This window comes from Hippoglossus hippoglossus, chromosome 4 (genome assembly GCF_009819705.1).
Source record: "Hippoglossus hippoglossus isolate fHipHip1 chromosome 4, fHipHip1.pri, whole genome shotgun sequence".
NCBI lineage: Eukaryota > Metazoa > Chordata > Actinopteri > Pleuronectiformes > Pleuronectidae > Hippoglossus > Hippoglossus hippoglossus.
In genome coordinates, this window is record NC_047154.1 from 15,571,569 (window position 1) to 15,592,480 (window position 20,912).

At 41.6% G+C, this 20,912-nt stretch overlaps 1 protein-coding gene across 6 annotated transcripts in view; it reads left to right on the forward strand.

The window, feature by feature from the left end:
- The first annotated feature begins 1,022 nt into the window (after nt 1–1,022).
- ttll7 (tubulin tyrosine ligase-like family, member 7) overlaps nt 1,023–20,912 on the forward strand; it is a 71,808-nt gene continuing 51,918 nt past the window's right edge. For 3 of the 6 annotated variants that reach the window (XM_034582414.1, XM_034582416.1, XM_034582419.1), the window contains exons 1-8: nt 1,333–1,566; nt 7,924–8,305; nt 8,625–8,753; nt 11,045–11,166; nt 13,981–14,048; nt 14,832–14,990; nt 18,342–18,558; nt 20,392–20,556. In XM_034582414.1, the coding sequence (XP_034438305.1) occupies nt 8,281–8,305; nt 8,625–8,753; nt 11,045–11,166; nt 13,981–14,048; nt 14,832–14,990; nt 18,342–18,558; nt 20,392–20,556 (885 nt within the window). In that variant the 5' untranslated portion in view covers nt 1,333–1,566; nt 7,924–8,280. Of the gene's footprint in view, nt 1,158–1,332; nt 1,567–7,923; nt 8,306–8,624; nt 8,754–11,044; nt 11,167–13,980; nt 14,049–14,831; nt 14,991–18,341; nt 18,559–20,391; nt 20,557–20,912 lie in introns of those variants that run through there. The other 3 variants (XM_034582417.1, XM_034582418.1, XM_034582415.1) reach the window with 2 other exon arrangements.

A 20,912-nucleotide genomic window follows, 5' to 3' on the forward strand; every position in this document is an offset into this window, starting at 1 on the left:
TGTTAATAACCTACATCCACAGAAATGATTTCTAGAATGCCGGATCATCCATTATGTTTACGACAAATCATGAACGCTGCAAAAGCAACAGCTTTTAACATCATGTTCAAAGTGGTTTGGATCGTTGGAACACCATCACTTGCAGGTTTCATTTATTAATGTAGCAAACACACACCGAATTATCAACTACAATGAACTAATTAAGCCAATAGTAACTTAAAAAAATTCTGATTCCTTCATTTTGTTCATGTGAATCGCATTTTCATGGATTTCAGTTTTTTTCCTATGAAATTGGAATGAGGCATTTTTCACAGTAAAGTTAAAAAAATCTAAACTTTGCAGATTGTGATGCTGTCCTTTAAAGTCACATGTATTTGGAAGAAAAAGTGGACTTTTTTTGTAGTTTTGCAGCTTGAGAGCCAAGCAGGGGAACATTTTTAGCAAAGACATCTCAGTTTGAAACACATCTATGGAATAAACCTTGTTTCATTGCGACCAAAGGTGAGCCACCAGTTACTGACAAAGTAACAAAACTTCAAATTCTTACCTTTTGAACTGTTATTGCGATTTGTGTGCGATATAGTTTAATTCATTGTTTTATTTCAGTCTACCAGCTCAGCTTCAGAAGCATCTGTCACCCATTGAGATAGTTGGTTGAGTGACCTCAAACAAATGCAAAATAAGCATATTAACTCAAATCTCTTTAGGTAATAATAAACTTAGAGGTAATATTTCATACACTCGAGATGATTCAAGTAAAAATTTGAATTGTTTTAAGTTTTGAAGCTTTGGGTTCGAGAGCCTGAGAGAAAACTTTTGTAATATTAAAAAGTTTACGGGTCATGCAAATGGGACAAAAGGCTTTTTGAAATAATATCTAAACAGTTGAGAGAACTTTAGATTCTTTGGCACCTCAACACCCATCACACGTGAATGACACGTTAGTGACCTCTGAGCAGGTCACGCCCACTGACAGCAGCAGGGTGGATTTTTAGCACCATGGCCAGCGACACACACACACACACACACACAGACGCACATAGACACACGCACGCACAGTTGCTAGGTAGCTTCTCTCTGTGTATCAGGAAGAGAAGAGCCGCACTGAAACCTCCGCTGTGAGCTCAGGCTGCGGGGAATACTCCCTCCCAGCACCGGTGAGTGTTTATCTCCTCGACTCCCAGTCCTGCTAATGGCTGTAAATAAAATACGTTGACTTGGCACGTGCTCCCTGCGGCTCACTTTAATATGACGCCGGTGCCAGGTTGAGAATGCAAACTTCAGCACTTCGTCCAGAGCTCGCTGTCCCCCCCCCCCCCACCCCCCTCTCTCTGGAGCGAGTGGTTTTGCCCGTGGACTCGCTCCAGTAGCGCACGGGAGAAGAAGCCCAGGATCCTGGTGTCCAGCGTCTTGTCAGTCCGCCGTAGTAACGCATGTACACGCTATGAACACCGGCGCGGGGTTGTAGGTAGTCCCGGGTCTGGGTGTCTCTCTTCACGGCGACAGTGGGGTTGGGACGAGCCCGGCAGAGGAGCTGGTGCACCGCCTGTGTCTGGAATAAAGAAGGTAACCGCACTGCTCTCCATCCATCGCACGGCAGCGGCTAAGCTAACGGAGCAGTGCAGGGTCATTATGTTTCCTTCGAGTCCTTCCACGGTGTCTCACTCTGGGGTTTTTATCTACTTGTGCTGAAAGAGACACGTCCTCATTCTCTACGTGTTTAAAACCGTCCATGTTGTCACGTTTCTACCTCGGAGTTGACTGTGTAGCATTGACTGGCTTGTTTCCCCGTGTGCTCCTGCCACCTGCTTTATACAAGTGGCTAACCTGGCGTTAGCTTCAGCGTGCTAGCATTTAACACACAGCAATAACACACGTTTCCAGGCTGTGTCACGTTAAATCACGAGCGCAACACGTTTTCCTCGAAACCATTAATAGCCAATATACCAAAACGCCAGATTTATGAAATCCCTTTAGCGCTAATCCCAAAACACACAGTGTCTGTGAAGGGGGGGGGGGGATGGCCTTCAGTCCTCCCTGTGATCTGGAAGATACCATATTGACTGATTTCCATTGACAGGGTCCTTACAGTAGCATAGCTCCTTAGCAATCAGGGCTAGCTTTGCAAAAAAACCTGCTCTGTATGGACATCGCAGGTCTGTTGCTCATGTTTACGTAGATCTCACAGTCTGGTGGGTTGCATGATGGGATGTGGTGTTTGAAGAGTCATTTGATATATTCCTGTCTGTTTTTCAGTCCAACGTGCCACTCTCACACCACAGCACCCTGCAGATGACCCACACTGACAGATTACATAATAATATCAACAGCACAACCTCTGAAATGCTGCCCCTGATAGGGACATGATGATGATGATGATGATGATGTATAGTCCTTTTATTGTCATGAATCTTGGAGTTTTTAAATTTATAGGTTGTCAAAGATTTTGTGATTTACACATCGTTTGATGTCTTACATTTTGCAAATGAGAAAGAAATAGGTTAAGATGTTTTATGTGTTGTGCCATCCGGTCTCTGGCATTGGAATAAGTTGTACCTTGAGACAGCCTCCATTCTTTAGAAAATAATAACAATCTTGACATGACTCCTAGTGACACAAACTTCTTATCTGTTCCCTCCAATGTGGTATAACACTAAAATGTTTCTATTGTACCCTAAGTTTCTTACAGTTTGACTGTTCACATGCACATTAGACCAAGAATCGTCTCTGTGTACAGATCCATGTTACAACTAAGAAATTAGACACTGTGACCCTCTAATCCAGAACACCAAATATTATGTATATATGTTATATTATATATATAGTACAACACAAAAAAAGGATATTCTGTATGAGTATATAAATGCAAATGATTGAAAAGAGATTTACAGATGTGTCCATTGTACAGGTGCTTGTGTGTGTTGCACCTTGTTAAGTCATATAATACAAAGTGTGATTCGTGAATATAGGCAATACATTTCAAATTTGATTGATTAATTGACAACACGCCTATGTGTACATTGGCAGAAAATAAGGTCAGGCGAGGTTGTCGTGAATATACATTTACATTTATACAACAGCAGTTGAATTTTGTATTGGGCCATTTTGCCTGCATCCCTGTAGATTCTTTCTGATGTAAAGTTAGGATGAACGTTGGGCTGTTTGTTGGTGTATTTCAGTACACTGTGGGCTGACAGCTCCCACACTTGTTCCTCCTCATATCTGGAAAAAAGGCATGAAGCCGGTGTTGGGTCACTGGTTCTAGCTAATTTTAGTTCCTCTGGCAATTCTAGACCAACTACTGTCCTGTGAGAGCAGCTAAGATTTTTCCTGGAAGGACAATGTAGTGGTCGTGGCCAAATAGATAATGGAAAGTGGAAGCGTTTAAAAAAAAAAAAAAGGGAACTTACCAGTTCACAGTATCTTTTACAGATGGTCTTTTGTTCCTTTTAAATGTGAGAAAACATGCTATGAAAAGGGATGTGTACTATTTGTATGACAGAAGCTCCATGTTCAGCAAAATATTCCTTTGTTTACATTTGTTTTCCAGTCGAGGATGTGTAACAGTTCAACGTGTCTCCATTGTTAGCCAGGGTCTCTGCCCTTTTGAATGGTCATAGGGTCATACGTACCCCGAGGTCCCGGCCCTGCTATAATGACAAGATTGGGGCACAGCACATGTACTGTAGAGAAAAGAGCTTGTGTCTGCAAACCCTGCTCTTCAACACAAAGCTAAGTGGTGTTTCCCAGAGCGTCTCTATTGATTCAGTATTTGACGACTGCTTTCAAGATGTAGTTTCATGTAGGGCAGTGAGGAAATAAAACAAACCCCTCGGGGGACGACCTGCTGCTTGTTGAAGGGACTTGTGTAATAGGTGTGACACCACTGAACCTGCTGCTTTGGTTCCTTTGGCTCACACTCATTGTAGTGCTGTTTGTGCTGTCGTTGCAGCTTTGCCTCTGATATAAAAGAGGATACAGTATTTCTGAAGCACCATCATCTAATGATAGTGGTGATAATATGGGCGTGAAGATGAATTTCTCTATGGCCTTTTTAAATTGAGCCACTTATCAGTAAATGTGTGACAAAACAAATACACATTTCGGAAAGAGAACCACAAACACAGATGTTACCAACTTGCACAGGGATGTGAGGGGAAGACTATGCATAACAATGACCTGAAAGACAGACGTGTATTTGTTTTGCATGTAAGCCAGTGACAGAGAGTGCTGCAGATGAGCAGCATGTAGAGCTGACTCTCTGTAATAAAGCCTTTCTGTGTTGTGTTGTGTTGTGTTGTGTGGTGTGGTGTGGTGTGGTGTGGTGTGGTGTGGTGTGGTGTAGTGTTGTGTTGTGTGTGTGTGTGTGTGTGTGTGTGTGTGTGTGTGTGTGTGTGTGTGTGTGTGTGCGTGCGTGCGTGCGTGCGTGTGCGTGTGCGCGTGTGTGTGTGTAACAGGGAGGAGTTGCATGAGCTCAGCATCTATGGGAGCTCTGCCCATTCAGCTCTGCTCCTTTTTCCCTCTGGCGCACTCTGTTGGAGAAAAGGTGTCATTGCTCCGTCTCAGGATTAATGACATAGACAGAGAGGAAGGGATTTGGTTAAGATTTTGTAGTTAATACTTTACTTAAGGATTAGATGTGATTATGTTTTCTAGTCCTTGCAGTGAAATGTAACTTACGGAAGTTAAAAAAAAAAACCTGTTTTGAGGATATTCTAATATTGATACTTAACATGATAGAAACTGAAAAAGTATACCCAAGGAAAGCAGCTTAATGAAGCTTCAGCAAAGTGTAGTATTTTATATAAGACAGTGCAGTATGGTTTGGATTAGTGCTGAAATATTTCTACTTCATTAGAAACTAACCCTTTTACTAAGATTGGATATATAGGAGAGATTTTGCACATACAAATGTTTTCTTTCTTCTCGTTGACCCAAATCCAGTGTTGAAGAGGGCTGTTTTTTTACTTCATTAACCGAAATACAAATTTACAAAAAGGCAAACATGTACTCTTTACATATAAGCAGATGCAAATTTAAATTGAATATGTAAAAAACACAAAATATTATCAAGACAATGAAAATTGAACACAGAAGATTAAACCAAACAAAATAAGATAAAAAGAAAAAGAAATATAAATCTCACATTATTTCTCCTTAAAGAGGTTATTAAATATTTTTTTTAATCAAAAAACTTAATGTATGGATATGGTGATTGAGCTGAATTCTTGTGTCATGTAGGTGACAGTAAAACTAGGCCCTCTTGTGGTTGATAACCACCACTGCCACTAAGACAAATGATGAAAACACAGGAAAGTCTCTTGTTACTGGCTCATCCATCAGTGTGTGACCAAACGGCCTCATCTTATGTTGATCTGTTGCCAGGCAAATGAAAAGCTGAGACATTTTACTAAGGAAAGAAATTCAATCACATTATCAGTGAAAACTGGATTTATGTCAAATATCAACTCTTTGAAGCCAAAGATCTGAAACAGATTTACACCATTGATTATTATTAAACTGGGACAAAAAATTAAGAGGTTATCTATATTTTACTTTCATGGAATTGTTTTCACTTAAATACCTTACTTTACTTATTATTTTATGTTTATTAACTCATCTTAGGGTTATATTATTTTCTCTTGATCATTTTATTGTTTTTTTTACTGGATTTGGTGTTTCCTCACTTGGAATTTATGAGATTAATTATATCCCTTCCCCAGTACCTGTTAATATTGAGATTGATTGGTTGATTGATTGATAAAACTATTGTTCCTTAAATGAATGTGATATTGTGCTGAACAAGTACATTCAGCATCACCATCTAGTAAAGGTAATCCATGTGCCCTCAACTTGTGTGTGTTTCTAGACGTTTAGTCACATCATATGCGTCTGTCTGATCTGACCTCCTTGCTCCAGAGGGTTTACATGACAATGAGGTCCAGTGCACTTACTGAGACAGCGTTCTCTGTTCCTCCTGTACAGAGAGCCAGTACAGCGACAGGAGGTGGGGGCAGGTTGTCAACAGCACAGCTTGCCTCTTTTTATCACTCTGACTCTTTGTTGTTGCTCTCCCCCTCTCTGTTGATCTCACGCCAGTCTCCGTCCTCCCCAGGATCAATGTGCACAGACAGAGCGATAGGCGGACAGCAAAGACGACTGAGCCACCAAGAAACGAGATTGGATTGTTTCCCCGATCTGATTTGTCAAAGGATATTAATCAAATCAACATGGTTGCTTTTTAAGTCAGATTGTGTGCATATATTTTAACTTGTGTACATGTGCATCTTGAGGTGTATCTGACTCGTGTGTGGACAGAATATATTGGTAGAGAGGAACAGGGCTTTTCACCACTAGAGGCTACTGTTGATCTCTTTATGAAATGTATAAGAAGCACCATGAAACGGCACACTGTAGCCTTACTAGTTTATGTTACTTATTGATTTATTGACATGGTCTTTATATGTGTCAATTTATCCCACTGACCAATTTCCTGAATCTGTTTAGCTTTACTTTTTTGATGATTTGTGATTATTTTTCCTCTATAAAATCATGACATCTTCATACTGATATTTTCCCCTTTCCAACCGTAGGAAGAGGCTGAGTGGATAACTGTGTCACTTGCATGCAATATCATAAGGATCAAGCACGGTTAACTCCCCTGAGTTTTAAAGAGACGCAACTATGACCATTTGCCAGCAAATTGGAAACTTAAAACACACAAAGCAGTGGCTCTCAGTCATTTTGGCATGTGGCCCCTAAAAAAGAAAAAAGAGGCATTTCACAGGATGGATATGTTTATGGGTTTGGCCAGGTCAAGCAAAGAGGGATATTTTCTCCCTTATTTTATTTAAGTGATATGACTTGGAAGAGTTTTTACTATCCCATAATTCACAAGAAAAAAAGATTAGTGCTGATAAATATACGGTTCCTTCTGTGATTGGAAGAGGGAGGACAGCTTCTGACCCCTCAGTCCATTTGTAAGGATCATTGTGACCAAACATTTAGCACCATTTGATTTGTGGGGCTCATATAAGCAGCTGGAAGCGCTCCAAGTGAGGTGGGGGAAACAATTTATGGTTTGCTAGAGTCTATCGCTGGATGGAGTCACACATATTAACACCTGTGGTTGGTTAGAAGTCCTCGATCTACGTCAATGCTACTAAGTCTTTGAGAATGGGAGGAATGTAGACACAAGAACCCGCAGTGACAAAAAGAGGAACACATGAATCTAACAGAAAGACGACAGGGCTTCAAACGGCCCCTTCTTGCTGTGAGGTAGCGCTTCTAGCCACTGAGTCACTGTGCTGTTCTAGCCAACAAACATTTGATGTGAGAGGACATCTCAGCATTGGTTGATTACCTCCAAAAATGGTTTGATAACACACACACACGCAGACTGCAGCCAAACAATGACAGACTTTGGCTGGGGACTGGTGTTAATTTCGCACATTGTTCATGGCCTGAAGCATCCTTTTAACAAACCACTGTAAAGATGCCATCTGTTTGAATGAAGTGACCTCCCAGCCATACAATGAAACCCAGCTGGCATAAGCATTAGACACAATGAGATGCTGCAAACTCTTTTTACTTGACAGCTGCATTAATATTTCACAGTGGTTCCATGGAATACCAATTAGTCCAGCGGACATCACACAGCTTTAGATTATTTCATCCGTACGGCTCTGCGGTGTCAGAGCTGCACGGATTCCTCCCTGAACTGCTATGATCAATGTCAGATTGACTGATGTAGACTGTGATAGGCCCGTGTGCTGCCGTTGCTGCTGCTTTGAATCAAACGCATGTCCAACACACTCAGGTCCAGCTAATCCACACTTGTGCACCGCAGACTCCCTCTGAGCAGTCAGCCCATACTGCTGCTGTTCTGCAGCTGTAAAAGGTCTTTTTTCTTCTCCTCCACAGGCATTCCTATCTTTCCCTCGGTCCACCCCTCCCTCCCTTTCTCCTCTCGGGGTCTGTAAATAAGCTGGGGCTGTGTAGACCCTTGAGAGTCCCTCCCCCTCCCGCTCTTCCCCCACCACCCCTTCAAACTCCAGTGCCTGCTCAGATTCTGCTACTCTCAACGCTGCTGAGGGGCACTGGGGAGATGCTCAGATGATCCACAGGGCCGTCCCGAAACGCATCGTCCACACAGCCTAGAAGACTAACTAGAGCGAGTGTGAGAGAGCCCTTGGAGGGTGCAGTGAGTTCCCCTGCGAAGCCCGCCCACCAAGCCTGGCACAAAGCTCGGCTTGCCCCTTCGCTACTCCAGCCCCTGAGATGCCCTCCCCTCCCAATGATGGAGGTGAGTAAGAGTAGTCCAACTCTCAACTCTCCATGACCGACAGGGTTATTCTGTATGCATATTATACACTGTTGAGCACACATAAGCCCGGACACCAGTCCATACTTCTACCTACCTGCCTTTTCTTCTGTACTAGTCTCTCATGCTTAGAGCCACATACGCATACATGTATGAATAAAGTACCCTTAGACAACTCAACTAAAACCCCTGCAGATATGAGAGAATTATATTTGAAAACTCCAGTGACTTGTACCCCCCCCTGTCAGGAGCACAAGCTGTCTCTGTATCTAGTTTTGTTGTGTGCTGTCTCTTCCTCCAGAGGATCAACGAGCGTCCCCCATGAAGAGGCCATCTGTGGGCTCCTACCAGAGCAGCGGCAGGAAGGCACACATGAAAAAGAAAAAAGGCAGGATCAACGCCAATGTTGCTGGCACCAAATATGAGATTGGTACGGTAACCCTGCCTCTTGTGATGTTAAAATGATTTTGAAATCGCAGTTATAACAGCAACACATAAAAATGTTCAGTAAAGATTATTAGACTTGATAAAGACAGGTTTGAGAAGGCGCTAACTAAGGCATGTACACTACAGAAACGTCAGTGTACAGAGTTGAAATACCTTTTGATCTCAGAGTTCATCTTGAATGAGAAACCACTGAAGGATGAAAGAGGCTTTCTGCGAGATGGCTGATGAAACCCTTTCATCGTTGTACATTATCCAAGTAAAGATGTTTTTTGTTGGAAAACAAAACAAGTAGCCTGAAAAGGTTTAGAAATGGTGTAAGTGGCTGTGGTTTCAGTTGCAGCATTAATACTAGAAAGGCACTCCGCCAAGGCCCAGAGGTTCCTGTAAATTCAATCAAGCCCCACCAAATTGCACACACTCATATGTATCAGTCCGCTAAATATGCCTGAATCTTTTCATCAAGATACATGAATTATTCCCTCGTAAATCTGTGAAAATGTCAATAAAACTTCCACCAAGTTTCTTGTAAATCCTTAAAGTAGTTTTGGCACGAACCTGCTGACAAACAAATGCACAGAGGTAATAAATTCAGTTGTTCTTTTTTTTCAAGATACTACACTTAACATGTTAATATTAACAAACACACATTAAATATTAATTGATTGTATAAGCTATTTATATCAGATCTGGTGAAAGTGTGTACACTACAAACCCCTCAGAATTCAAGCTTCTGAATTTAGATTCTCTAAATTTATTTCCATGAGCGAGCAGGACCAGCGTGTTGGATGGTCCAGCGGGCAACATTAATGTACAGTGACACAGTGAATTGTGTGTTAGTTTCAGGAACAGTTCTCAGTACGGCTCAGTCAGTCCCTGAAAACACCACAAATCCAATCACAATGTTGTCTCGACTATAAAAAATAATTTGCGGTGGCAGATTGTTTGACGCAGGTCATTGCGATAATGTCTTAAATTAAAGCTATTCCAGTTCAGGGAAACTGTTCACAGGGAGAAAGCTCGGCCTCGGCCACACGTACATAAATCTCTATTGAGGTAATTTAACTTGGCAGTGAGTTTTTTTTCCTTTTTCTTTTTTTGAGATCGACCAAAAGAGCGCAGTAAGCAGTCCTCGCCTGCTCTGTATATTGTGTGGCAGCACAGCTCTCAGGGGTGAAGTACAGCCCATGAAACTAAGGAGTCAGCAGCAGCCAGTAGAAGTTAGGGGCGGGCGGGATTCTGCAGGAAGATGGGAGTCTAGCTGTGAGTCAGTTCGCTAGCTGTGACGAGACCCTCTCAGTGGTCATTCTGCGGGTAGTGCATGGCTATTTTGGAGGGAAATTAACACTAAGGGCCAGATGGATGGCTCATTTTTGCTGTTACTTTTTTCGCACCTGTCTATTTTTGTTTTAGGATTTATAGTATCCCAGGTAAAGGTTAAAGGTCAGGGAAAATGGTGTTGGAAATTTGCTTCCCACCCACTGAGAAGGGAATGTAATCTCAGGGCCTAAAGATTTATATGCGTAGTTAGATATTTAAGAAAGGATTGATTACAGGTTTGTACTGAAAGCCCCTGCCGGGGACTGTAGGCATCGGCCTGCTGTGATGTAAACTCACCCTGTTCCAGTTAGCAAAACACTGTTAGCCTCTACTACCTCTAACTAACGTTTACAGATGGATGAAGTCACATGGAAACCGTCCTTTTCCCATTCAAATGCCATCATGCAACATTAGGCAAGCCTTCTCCAGGTTTGTGAAGGCTTTCAAGAAAATTAATTAATACCGTTTCGTTAGGGCATATGAATTTTTCATTACTCACTGAATAATGAATAGTTGTTGGATTAATGTCAAAATGGGCTTGCCACCTATCTCTAATACTGTGGGGTTTCCTCTGGGATTTAAATGCATTATGGACAATTAATTTATCTTTTTTGAAGAGAGACATTACGATTGGCTGCTCTGCTACCATCCCATGAATGGTAAATATTGCTGTTAGCTTTTTGATCTATAATCTCCAGGACCCATTTCTCTCTTAATGTATGCAAAAACAGAATTGAAGCAAAGCAAACTTTTGGAGTGAAACACTGATCTATAGAGTAGAAATATTTGATTTGTGGGTCTAAATATATTTCCTCATTTTTGCATCAATATCAGTCAGTGGTCACCATAAAAAAAACTGTGAGGATTTTCCTAAAGAAATAATCTATAGTTTATTTAAATCACGGTGTTGTTCATTCAATTAATGGAATACGGTCTAATGAGTGTTTTTCCCCTCAGTTCGCATTGTCATCAATGAGATGGACTTCATCAAGACCCGGGATGAAGACGAGACGGCCAACCTCATCTGGAATGACTCGGCCGTGCAGCACGAGAAAATCGCTGAGCTCCGGAATTATCAGGTACGCTGCGTGGCTGCCATGTCAACTCAGCACACCTTGGTAACCCAGAGGCTTGAGAGGGGAGTTTATGACCCAAAGGGTGGCAGATTCAATTTCTTCACAGAATGGGGAAATGTCTGGATTTGAACCTTTACAGCGTGCTCCAATAAAACTGCTCAGTGGCAAACAGCCAAGGATTATGTTACTGATCAGCTCCCTCCTGTGAGCTCCCAGTGGAACTGGGTAAAAGTGGGAATTATAGGTTTTGAGGAGCACGTCTGTGTTCATCTGACTTAAGAAACAAAATAACATGCCTCTCATAGTGTATCTCTAAAAGATAAGGTGATGTGTTCCCAAAGAGAAAAGGTGAAAGTGATGAAACAGTGCATATCTAAATACTTTTTTTGGTGAAGAAAAACAAAACCCTTCTTTTCCTATTTTGGTTAAACATGAATTTCTGCAGATTCCTTGTGCACAAAACATTCCTACATTTGATTCAATTGAACAAACTAAAACCTCTCTGATGCAAAGCCTCATGCTTCAGTAAAATATAAACAAGTCTGATCTGTAACAAAAGGTTTATTCGCACTTACAGTCGAAAAATATTTCAACAGAAAATAACTTAAATTTATCCCTGTTACCAGATATACAGTCATTTTATTTGCTAGTACATGTACATGCCAACACATTACATGTGAGGACAACAAAGCTTCACAAACGAATATTGCTGGTTAAGCTCAGCAGTGAAGAAATGTCAAATGCCTACAAATAAGTTTGTAAATTGTTAAGAATGAAGAGAATTTAGATTTTTATTGACACTTTTATGTGAACATTTTTTAAAGTGATTGCACTGAAGCCTTTTATGCAAAACAATGTAGAGGAACCTGAGGCCATTGCACTACAAACCCTCTAACCCTAAGCTGTATAAACACATGGGCACAACATATTATTTTAAATGTATTAATACACATATCTATAAAGATAGGAGGAGCGATAAGGGTGAGTTGCGGTTACTTCATCAAGTAAAGCCAGTGTTATTATGTAGACAAATCACAAATCTCAAAGGACTTTACAAAAAACTAAATCAGAAGAAACATTGACTCAACTAAATGGGATAAATGTGCAAAATACCATGTTGCATGTTTTCTTAAGAAGTATTTCAAAGTGAGATGTATCCCTTAAGAGTAGGGAGGGTAATTTATATTATCCTTACTCAGTTAGTCTCGAGAAATGATCATATTTGCACACAGTTTATGTAAATTGGGAAGTTTTCATGAAAACCATGGGTCAGGTTGCTGAACATGATAAACCCGATCATTTTCACCTCACCTGGGGCATATTGGGTGCTTTACCAACTTATATCTTATACCTGTCCCCAGTGGAAGTAAAATAATAGAAAATATAAGGAAAAAGTAATGAGTGCAGTTGAAAAGGAAATGGTATATATAGGCATTTGGAACAGATGAAATTGGGGGAAGCAAAGACGATTCAATTGAAATAGTAAACGTCAGAATAAAAGAGAACAGAGGGGTGAAAAAACGTGAAGATGGACAGCCTATGAATCTGCCCATCTGCTTTCCCTTAGACCCCGGGAGGTAAGAGGGTGAATAGCAAATAGGAGAGAGGGGCGGACAGAGTGAGCGGCAGAGGTAACAACAGAGCCTACACTGAGACAGATGGAAGACTGACAGTTAGACTGACAAGTTGTGAGCAGCAGGGGGTGGTGGGCCAGGTTTCAAATGTCACCAGTGATGTTGATAAGACAGGCCTAAACAACAAGGGTTGCTCTGAGTTGTGTGTGCTATTCTGAGAATGATCTTACCTCTGTTTGACCTCCCTGTCCTGCTGCGTGATCTTGACTGCTCCCCCCCCTCCTTCCAGCGTTCGCCATCCGTCTTAACGAGTGCTTATTTGATTAGAGGGGGTACTAATGATCGATACAATTTCAGAATGGTCAGAAAGAGTATATCTTGTTAGGTAGGATAGGGGCAGCAAGAGTTCAGCTGAGCAGATTGAATATTACAAATACTGTAACAGCTTAACATGTTGCGGTGTGGCTAATGTTTCACACAGAACTGGTGATTTGCTCTCGATTGTTTTCACTCGTTCCCTCGTGCTGCTGTGCTGTTTCATGAGATAATGTCTCAGATGAAAAGTAGGAGTCCCTCAACAATTGGTTTTGATTTCCCTGCGTAAGCCATGTCGTCTCACAGCATTGGCATAATTGTGCAATTCTTCCGAATCCCTAATTACGTCTGTCTCGTTTGGATAATAATCACAGATTCCTTTTACACTCTCCGTTCTCCCCCCACCCCCTCCCTCCCCTCGTTCTCTCTCTCCCTCTGCTAATTTTTCCCTTTTTAGTGATGTACTGTGAGAGTTTGCTGTCAAGTTTCAGTTCATACAAGCCTAATTAACGCCCCTGTTCAGGCTCATTTGGTCAAAGAATACAGAAAATCCAGAGTTTTTTCCTTTACCCCCCCCCCTTTCGACGCACTCAAAGCAATTCATTCAACTGTCACTGCAGGAGCTTGTGATGCAGAACCAATTACCTCGGCCCCTCGGAGTTGAGATTGATCTTCTTTTTTTTTCCTCGCCTCTTTCCTCCCCAACCTTTTAAAGTATAAAAAAAACATGGTAAACTAAATAAGGGTTGAGAAAGGTCTCAGCGTCACCTTTTTGTTTTGAGTCCGTAATTGGGCATAAATGTCAGGACATTGTAAGCTCACTTCAGGTTGCTGCCTTTAATGTGCTCATTTTTATGAAGGGGTGGGGGTGAAATTGAGTGGCGTAATGGCCCTAACAGCATTATTATGTCTGCCTGTCCCTCTGCAGAGAATTAACCATTTCCCTGGCATGGGCGAAATCTGCCGGAAAGACTGCCTAGCAAGAAACATGTCCAAGTAAGTTTTCTGTCTCTCTTAACACAGGACATTAGATTTCTCTGGTTCAGTTGATGATGTGCAGAAGCAGTAGTAGTTCAAAGCTCAGTGTTTAACCAGCTCGCTCCCATAGACATTACAACTGGTGACTTGTGGTATTCCCCCTTTACCAGCTAAAGCCAATAAAGAAGAAGACACTTATGTTAATGAAGATAATGTAGGTGGATGTCATTTAAACAAAAAAAATGCAAATTATAATTTTAAAACATGTACATCTAAAAATGTCTCTTGGTACTCCCACAGTCCAAAGACATGCAGATTAGTGTAATTAAATAGAATGTAGGTCTTTTGCTACATCCATAATACTATGGATTTTATTTTTTGAAAATGCATCAACTCTGCTACTGATAGTCCTGGTGTCCAAGTTTTAGAGCCGCTAAAAGGGAGTTGTTTGGAAACACTACTGGCACGCTTAAACACACATGTGACCTAGACACATCACATGACCCCCTTCTGGAAGAAAACCACTGGAGGCAAAATTTGTGTGAATAGAGATTGTTTTATTTTTGAAAATGCTGAAAATTTGGTAGTCGACCCTGTGACATGCTGGTGACCTGTCCAGGGTGTACCCCCCCTCTAGCCCAATGCCAGCTAGGATAGGCTCCCACCTCCTCCTGTGACCCTCAACAGGGTAAATGGCGTAGATAATGGATGGACGGATGAATGGATAGTCTTAAAATGAGAAAAGTAGATCATATTCATTTGAACAAAAAACTAAAATTGACTTCCTCCCCGTCTCACCAGAATGATCAAGATCCAGCCTCAAGAATACAGCTTCATACCCAAGACCTGGATCTTCCCAGCTGAGTACACTCAGTTCCAGAACTACGTCAAAGAACTGCGCAGGAAACGCAAACAGAAGACCTTTATCGTCAAACCTGCCAACGGAGCCATGGGTCACGGGTAGGTCAGAGGGCGCCAAGTGCCCCAGAGCAATCTCAACACATCAATAGTATGAGCACGGATAGAAAGCAAGAGAGTGAGTTAAATGAGGATGTTAGCGGTAGAACAAATAAAGGACAAGCACAGCAAAACAAGACAATAAGAGGTTTTTGACCCTGACATGGACGTCTGTGGAAACATCATGCTGAGAGTGTAGGTGAATGTCACTGTTGGCCTCATTGTCCTTGATGGTCACACTCTCCATAAATCAGAAGTTATCGCTGCTAGTGGAGGGAGAAAAACACGTGCACACACACACAGACACACATATGCATTTCTCAATCCTGACAGCTGAATTTGTGGAGTATTCAGATAATAATAAGAAGAACCCTTTGAGCTAGTTTGGTCATCTAGTAAATAGGCTTCCTGACTTTTGGAGATGTTTCCGGTGCCACTTACTGGGAGAAGACCTCAGCTACAACGCATTAAGGGTAACTTGTCCTTCCCAGAAGGAGTTTATGTGAATTAGGAAGCTCCCTGGGAAAATAGAATTTGGTCTTCTCTGACCAGAATATGTGATTTTTAAAAAAGGATGCAAAAAATATTCGAAGAAGTGGTCAACAACACAAATACTAAATTATTCTATTGCTTTTTAGAATGAGTCAAACTAACTAATTTGGCTGTTAACAGAATTAAAACCAGTTCCTGTATGTGGAGGTGAAGCAAGGTTGAGTTCAACAAGTGTAACTGGTTTACGAAGAATTCTATTTCATTTTTCTATTTCACACGACTTACATATAAAGTAAAAACAGGCCAAACTTTGAATGTTATGATCTTGCAAAAATACAGGGTCCTCTGTAATGTAAAAAAAAAGTTTTCTTTGCACAGTGCGCTCTTGAGCACTTATGAGTGGGTTGAACGTTTTTAGATTGCAAAACATTTATTAAATATTCTTTTTGACTTATTTTTCTTTGAAAATGTGAACCCTGATGTGCATGGTAAGAAGAAATACTTTGGAGTGCATTCATCACTGGTACCAATAGGTGGGGATATTGAAGTACAAATGGCTCATTGTGCTTCACCTTTACCTCTCATTCTCTTTGAATTTGTCCTTTCTGGTATAATGTGAGCATTACTTATAACTCCATGCAGCACTAAGCCCTTATTTATTAAAGAATAAAAGGCTGCAAAGGCTGAATTATTGCAATACATTAAGAATATGAAAGATGATGAGTTTAGCTCAACCACTCAATGGTGGGCAGCTCACAAGATTAGATTGTTCTCTATTTTTTTTGCATGGTGTGACGCGGCAGGAAATTAAGTTATATCTACCCCCTGTAATTTATTTTTCCGTCGGCCAACGAAATGAAGTTATTGTTTGTGTCTGAAGCGCGGCATGTTATAAGGGAAACAAAATAAAAGCGCGTGTGGGGCTTAAAAAGGCGAGATTCCCTCTGGTGCCAAATTAAATAGGCAGGGGAGAGTGGGCCGTGATTATCTGACACCCCGGCTCATCAATCATGTCGTCTACTCCTCAGCTACTCCTCCACGACTAACTAACACTGTTAACCCTGTCCTCATCATTCAGCATGCTGTCTGCCAGTTAGGAGGGCCCCTCACATCATCGGTCAGGCTCCCATCAAGTTCTCCCTGTTCTTTTGTGTTCAAGAGCCGTGATAAGCAGGCGCTCTTCTTTAATACAGCTGTCTTTTAGCTGGTGGGTGAAAGTGGTGATTGATAAACCCGACGTAACAACAACATTACACCAAGGCAGATCTAAAAGATGGGAAGGTTTTATCAGACCTCTGAAAAGAAGAGTGCTGTAACAAAGACTTTATTTCATCATAACCTGAAAGATGATACCTGATCCAATCTAGATTCACACTCTGGTTTTTGGAAAATATAGCCTCTTTAACTGAGTTAACTGAGCAGGTGAATTCTTCCGTTACATAACAACAACACAGTCTGCACTGTTCCCACGATGCCGTATGTTCTGGCTGTGATTACCGAAGCCACAGGAACAGAACAATGTTTGCTCTCTGGTGGCTCTGTGCCACAAAATCTCAATACCTCAAAATGTACTTTTTTTGAACAATGAGGTCTTTGCAACTTCGCCAAAATATTGTGTCCTGTGGTCTGCATGTGTATAGTGGAGCCTTCCAGGTTGTGCATGAAACCAATTTAGCCCAAGTGGGTCTTATTTGTGAGTGTCGGTGATATAGGTCAGTACCGGGACTTATACATAGTGGGAGATTGTTTAAGAACGACCCCTCACCCTCTCTGCACACACACACACGAACACCGACACACATATGGATAGACACACACACTTTAACACACACAAAGTTTTGAAAATATTGCCCCTCACCCTCGGTTGCACAGCCACATGGATGCACACAAACTAACACAACTCAAACACAGTCGAGTACTGGTCTGCATACTTTAAGGCCTGAGTGTGAGTGACAGGAGACCAAAGCAAATGAATTAGGGTGGAGGTTAAAACGAAGCAAAGTGTCTGCTCCTATTAACCTGCACACGGCCAAAAGACCCTGCTCCAGCATTTGATGCACTGTGCAATTTAGGCCGAGCGAAAAAAATAAATAAAATCCCAATGTTCTCCAGATGCTCGCAGAGAATTGCTCGGACAAACCAGCATTTGTTTTGTACCTGTCTGTTTTACGTACGTTTATTTTTCAGCCGTTTTATTTAGAAGGCCAGAGGAACAAAATGCTTGGAACGCTCGATGCCCCACAGAGCCAAACAGCTTGTCCTGCTCATGCTAGACCTCAGGCACGCTGAGCTCACTGATTTACATGTTTTCAGTGAAGGTTCTGCAGCAGTGGTGGTCACATGAAAACCATCAGGGCACCATGGCTCTGACCCTTTTACTCCCAAGGGCTAAATGTAATTAATGTAAATGTAAAAAATGATTCCATGCAGTGTGTACATATCTTCTCCTCAGATTGCATCTATTACTCCTGTAGATTATTACGCTTTATATTCATGGTTTTAAAACAGGAGCAGGGGAAATTTAATCTGTGATGTGAAGATTGAACGTATCAGCAGTGTAGTCAGATGCGACACCCCAGAAATACAGCTCGTCTTTTCTAGAACTTTTCCAGATGACTGTGAAATTAAATATTGTGTTGAAACCCATACAACCTGTATACTGTTTGGCCCATTATTTTTTTGCCTCAGCATATATAAATATAGGACAGTGCCAATGTCATCAGTCATGCTCATGGTCCCCGCTATGCTCCCATCTATCATTTTTTAATTATCTTTTTTGTCTTTACCATGCCATATTTTATTATGCTGCTGACGACACCCCAATTTCCCCCCCGAGGATTAATAAAGTTTCTGTCTATCCAGGATCTCGCTTATCCGTAACTGTGAGAAGTTGCCAGCCCAGGAACACTTTATCGTTCAGGAGTACCTGGACAAGCCCTTCCTGATGGAGGGTTACAAGTTTGACCTGCGCATCTACATCCTCGTCACGTCCTGTGACCCGCTTCGCATTTTCCTCTACAACGACGGCCTGGTTCGCATGGGCACAGAGAAGTACCATGCACCCAGTGAGGCCAACCTGGTGAGTCACAATCAATAATACTGATCATAATAATGATAGTGACAATGGGCTTAAAGCTGCAGACACAGACTTTGAAGCACTCATGGTTGTAGACATATACCTTGTTACTAATTACAATACATGCATCTTTATACTTGGGGCATCTGTAAACCATAGTGATGCAGGGGTCAAGGTTTTTTGGTGGTTATGTTTTCACCCCTACCTGTTTTACCCGATTATGCAAAAACTACTGGTTGGATTATTTCAAAATTTGGTAGAAGGATGTGATGTAGGTGAGGGAAGAACTCGTTATTTTAGGTGTGAATCCAGTTCACACAATTCATGGATCTTGATGAAAAAAATCCTGGCCTATTAAGAGGACTGATAGCTCTGGGTGTGTGCAATTTGGTGAAGCTTGATTTAATTAAGGAGACTATTGGGCCTGGGCCAAGGTATGCACTCTACTGAGGGCTATTCTAGTTATTATCTGCACCCACCCAACCCATTTGGATAACCAACCTGCACCACCAGACCCACACAATTATGCAACATTGTTATTGTTGGACTCCTGTTAATGAATAAGTTATGGTAGTAACATATAAACAAAAAAACTGTGGCTACCACTTAGGAAAATAATTCATAAGAGAACCACAGCTTAGTATTGCAAGCATTACAGTATCTGTAAGTTATTAGTCAGAACCCTTGAAGCACAATTGTTCATGGATTTAAATTAGGGAGAACAATCAGTACCTAGTGTGTGCCCAATCAGGTGAGTCAGACATTGAGTAAAGAAGTAGATTCACAGAGCAATGTATTTGTCATACACTGCCATGAACTGGAGCCATGCGACTCAACATAATTAAATTAGACACACGAACAACACAGCGTGATTGCTTTATGAAAACAAAAAAACATACTCGCGTGATACTGTATACACACAAACAGAATACTGTATGCACACATGGCCCAGTATAATTGTCCACATGCAGATATCTCTAATATCAAGCCACTCTTATTTGCCTTGACGTTCTGCATCTGCTGAAGCACAGCCTGTTGCCGATAATGGGATACACACACACACACGCACAGACCACACACACACACACAGACGCACACAAACACACGCACACAAACACACACACGGATAATGAAGACATAGACATGTTGGACTGGATTGTCTTATTCAGTCTGTGACACATGATGGAGTGATTCATGCCATGGAGATGGATGTTCAATCCCAGAGAGAGTGGCTCCCAGACAGCCATCAGCGGCTGGAGTGGCCAGCAGTCACAGTGTTATTACCTTGTAGGCTAAGGGCAAGGATGCATTGTCTTCAGCTGTGAGTGATAGTGTTTAAAGAGAGGGATACACCAGGGTTATATACGATGGATGGTTATTATCAACCACTCAATAACATATGTTAGCACATGCTCAGCATCTAGAATCAGGCCGATTTCTTTCAGCTCCAAGTGGCTTTGCAAGAAACACCTCCTGAAGCTGTTGTACTTGCTTTCAAATTAAATACATGTAGAAATTGGTCCAAGACAATTGTCAACATCTACATACAAATGTCCAATGACTGGCATGCACAGTTGTGCATTAACAGGTTTTTGAAGTGTCCCGTCTTTGTGTTTAAGCACAATGTTAACGTCATATCCCAATTTCAGTATCTATTCAGGATACTTGTATTAATCATGTATACGCAGATACGAATATCCAGATTTCTTTATGTTCCATGTAAACTGAACCCTGAATATGATCAAAAGCAGCACAAGCCTCATAACCAGGATACAGGTGCGCATGTAAACGTGGTTAATGATTTAAGACCCTCTTTACTCCATTTTGTCTCCACAGAGCCAGCTCTACATGCATCTGACCAACTACTCCGTCAACAAACACAATGAGAACTTTGAGCGAGATGAGACAGTGGACAAAGGAAGCAAGAGATCCATTAGCTGGTTCACTGAGTTCCTCCGTGCCAACGGCTATGATGTGGCCAAGTTCTGGGGAGACGTCTCTGTACGTGGGTAGTCTACCCAAACAGACACAAACACAGATACACTACACTGTTGTATTCAGATAAATTGTGGCGGATGTGGACTTCTACACCACCAACGACGATAACAAAACACACCACAAATGCAAACAACACATGCATACATCCGTTAGTGTAATCTGTGTGTACACGCTTGTATACACATGCTGTTCTTACGGGCCGACACAAGTTGCACACAGCAGACAAATGGACACAGCACACAAGTGAAGCAGCAAATGGTTGATATGATTTGTTATGACAGTAATTCAGTGAGCGTCAGAGCTGTGTTTAACTCCAGGAAGAGCTCAGTGAAAACATCATTCCAGGAGGGTACGCTCAC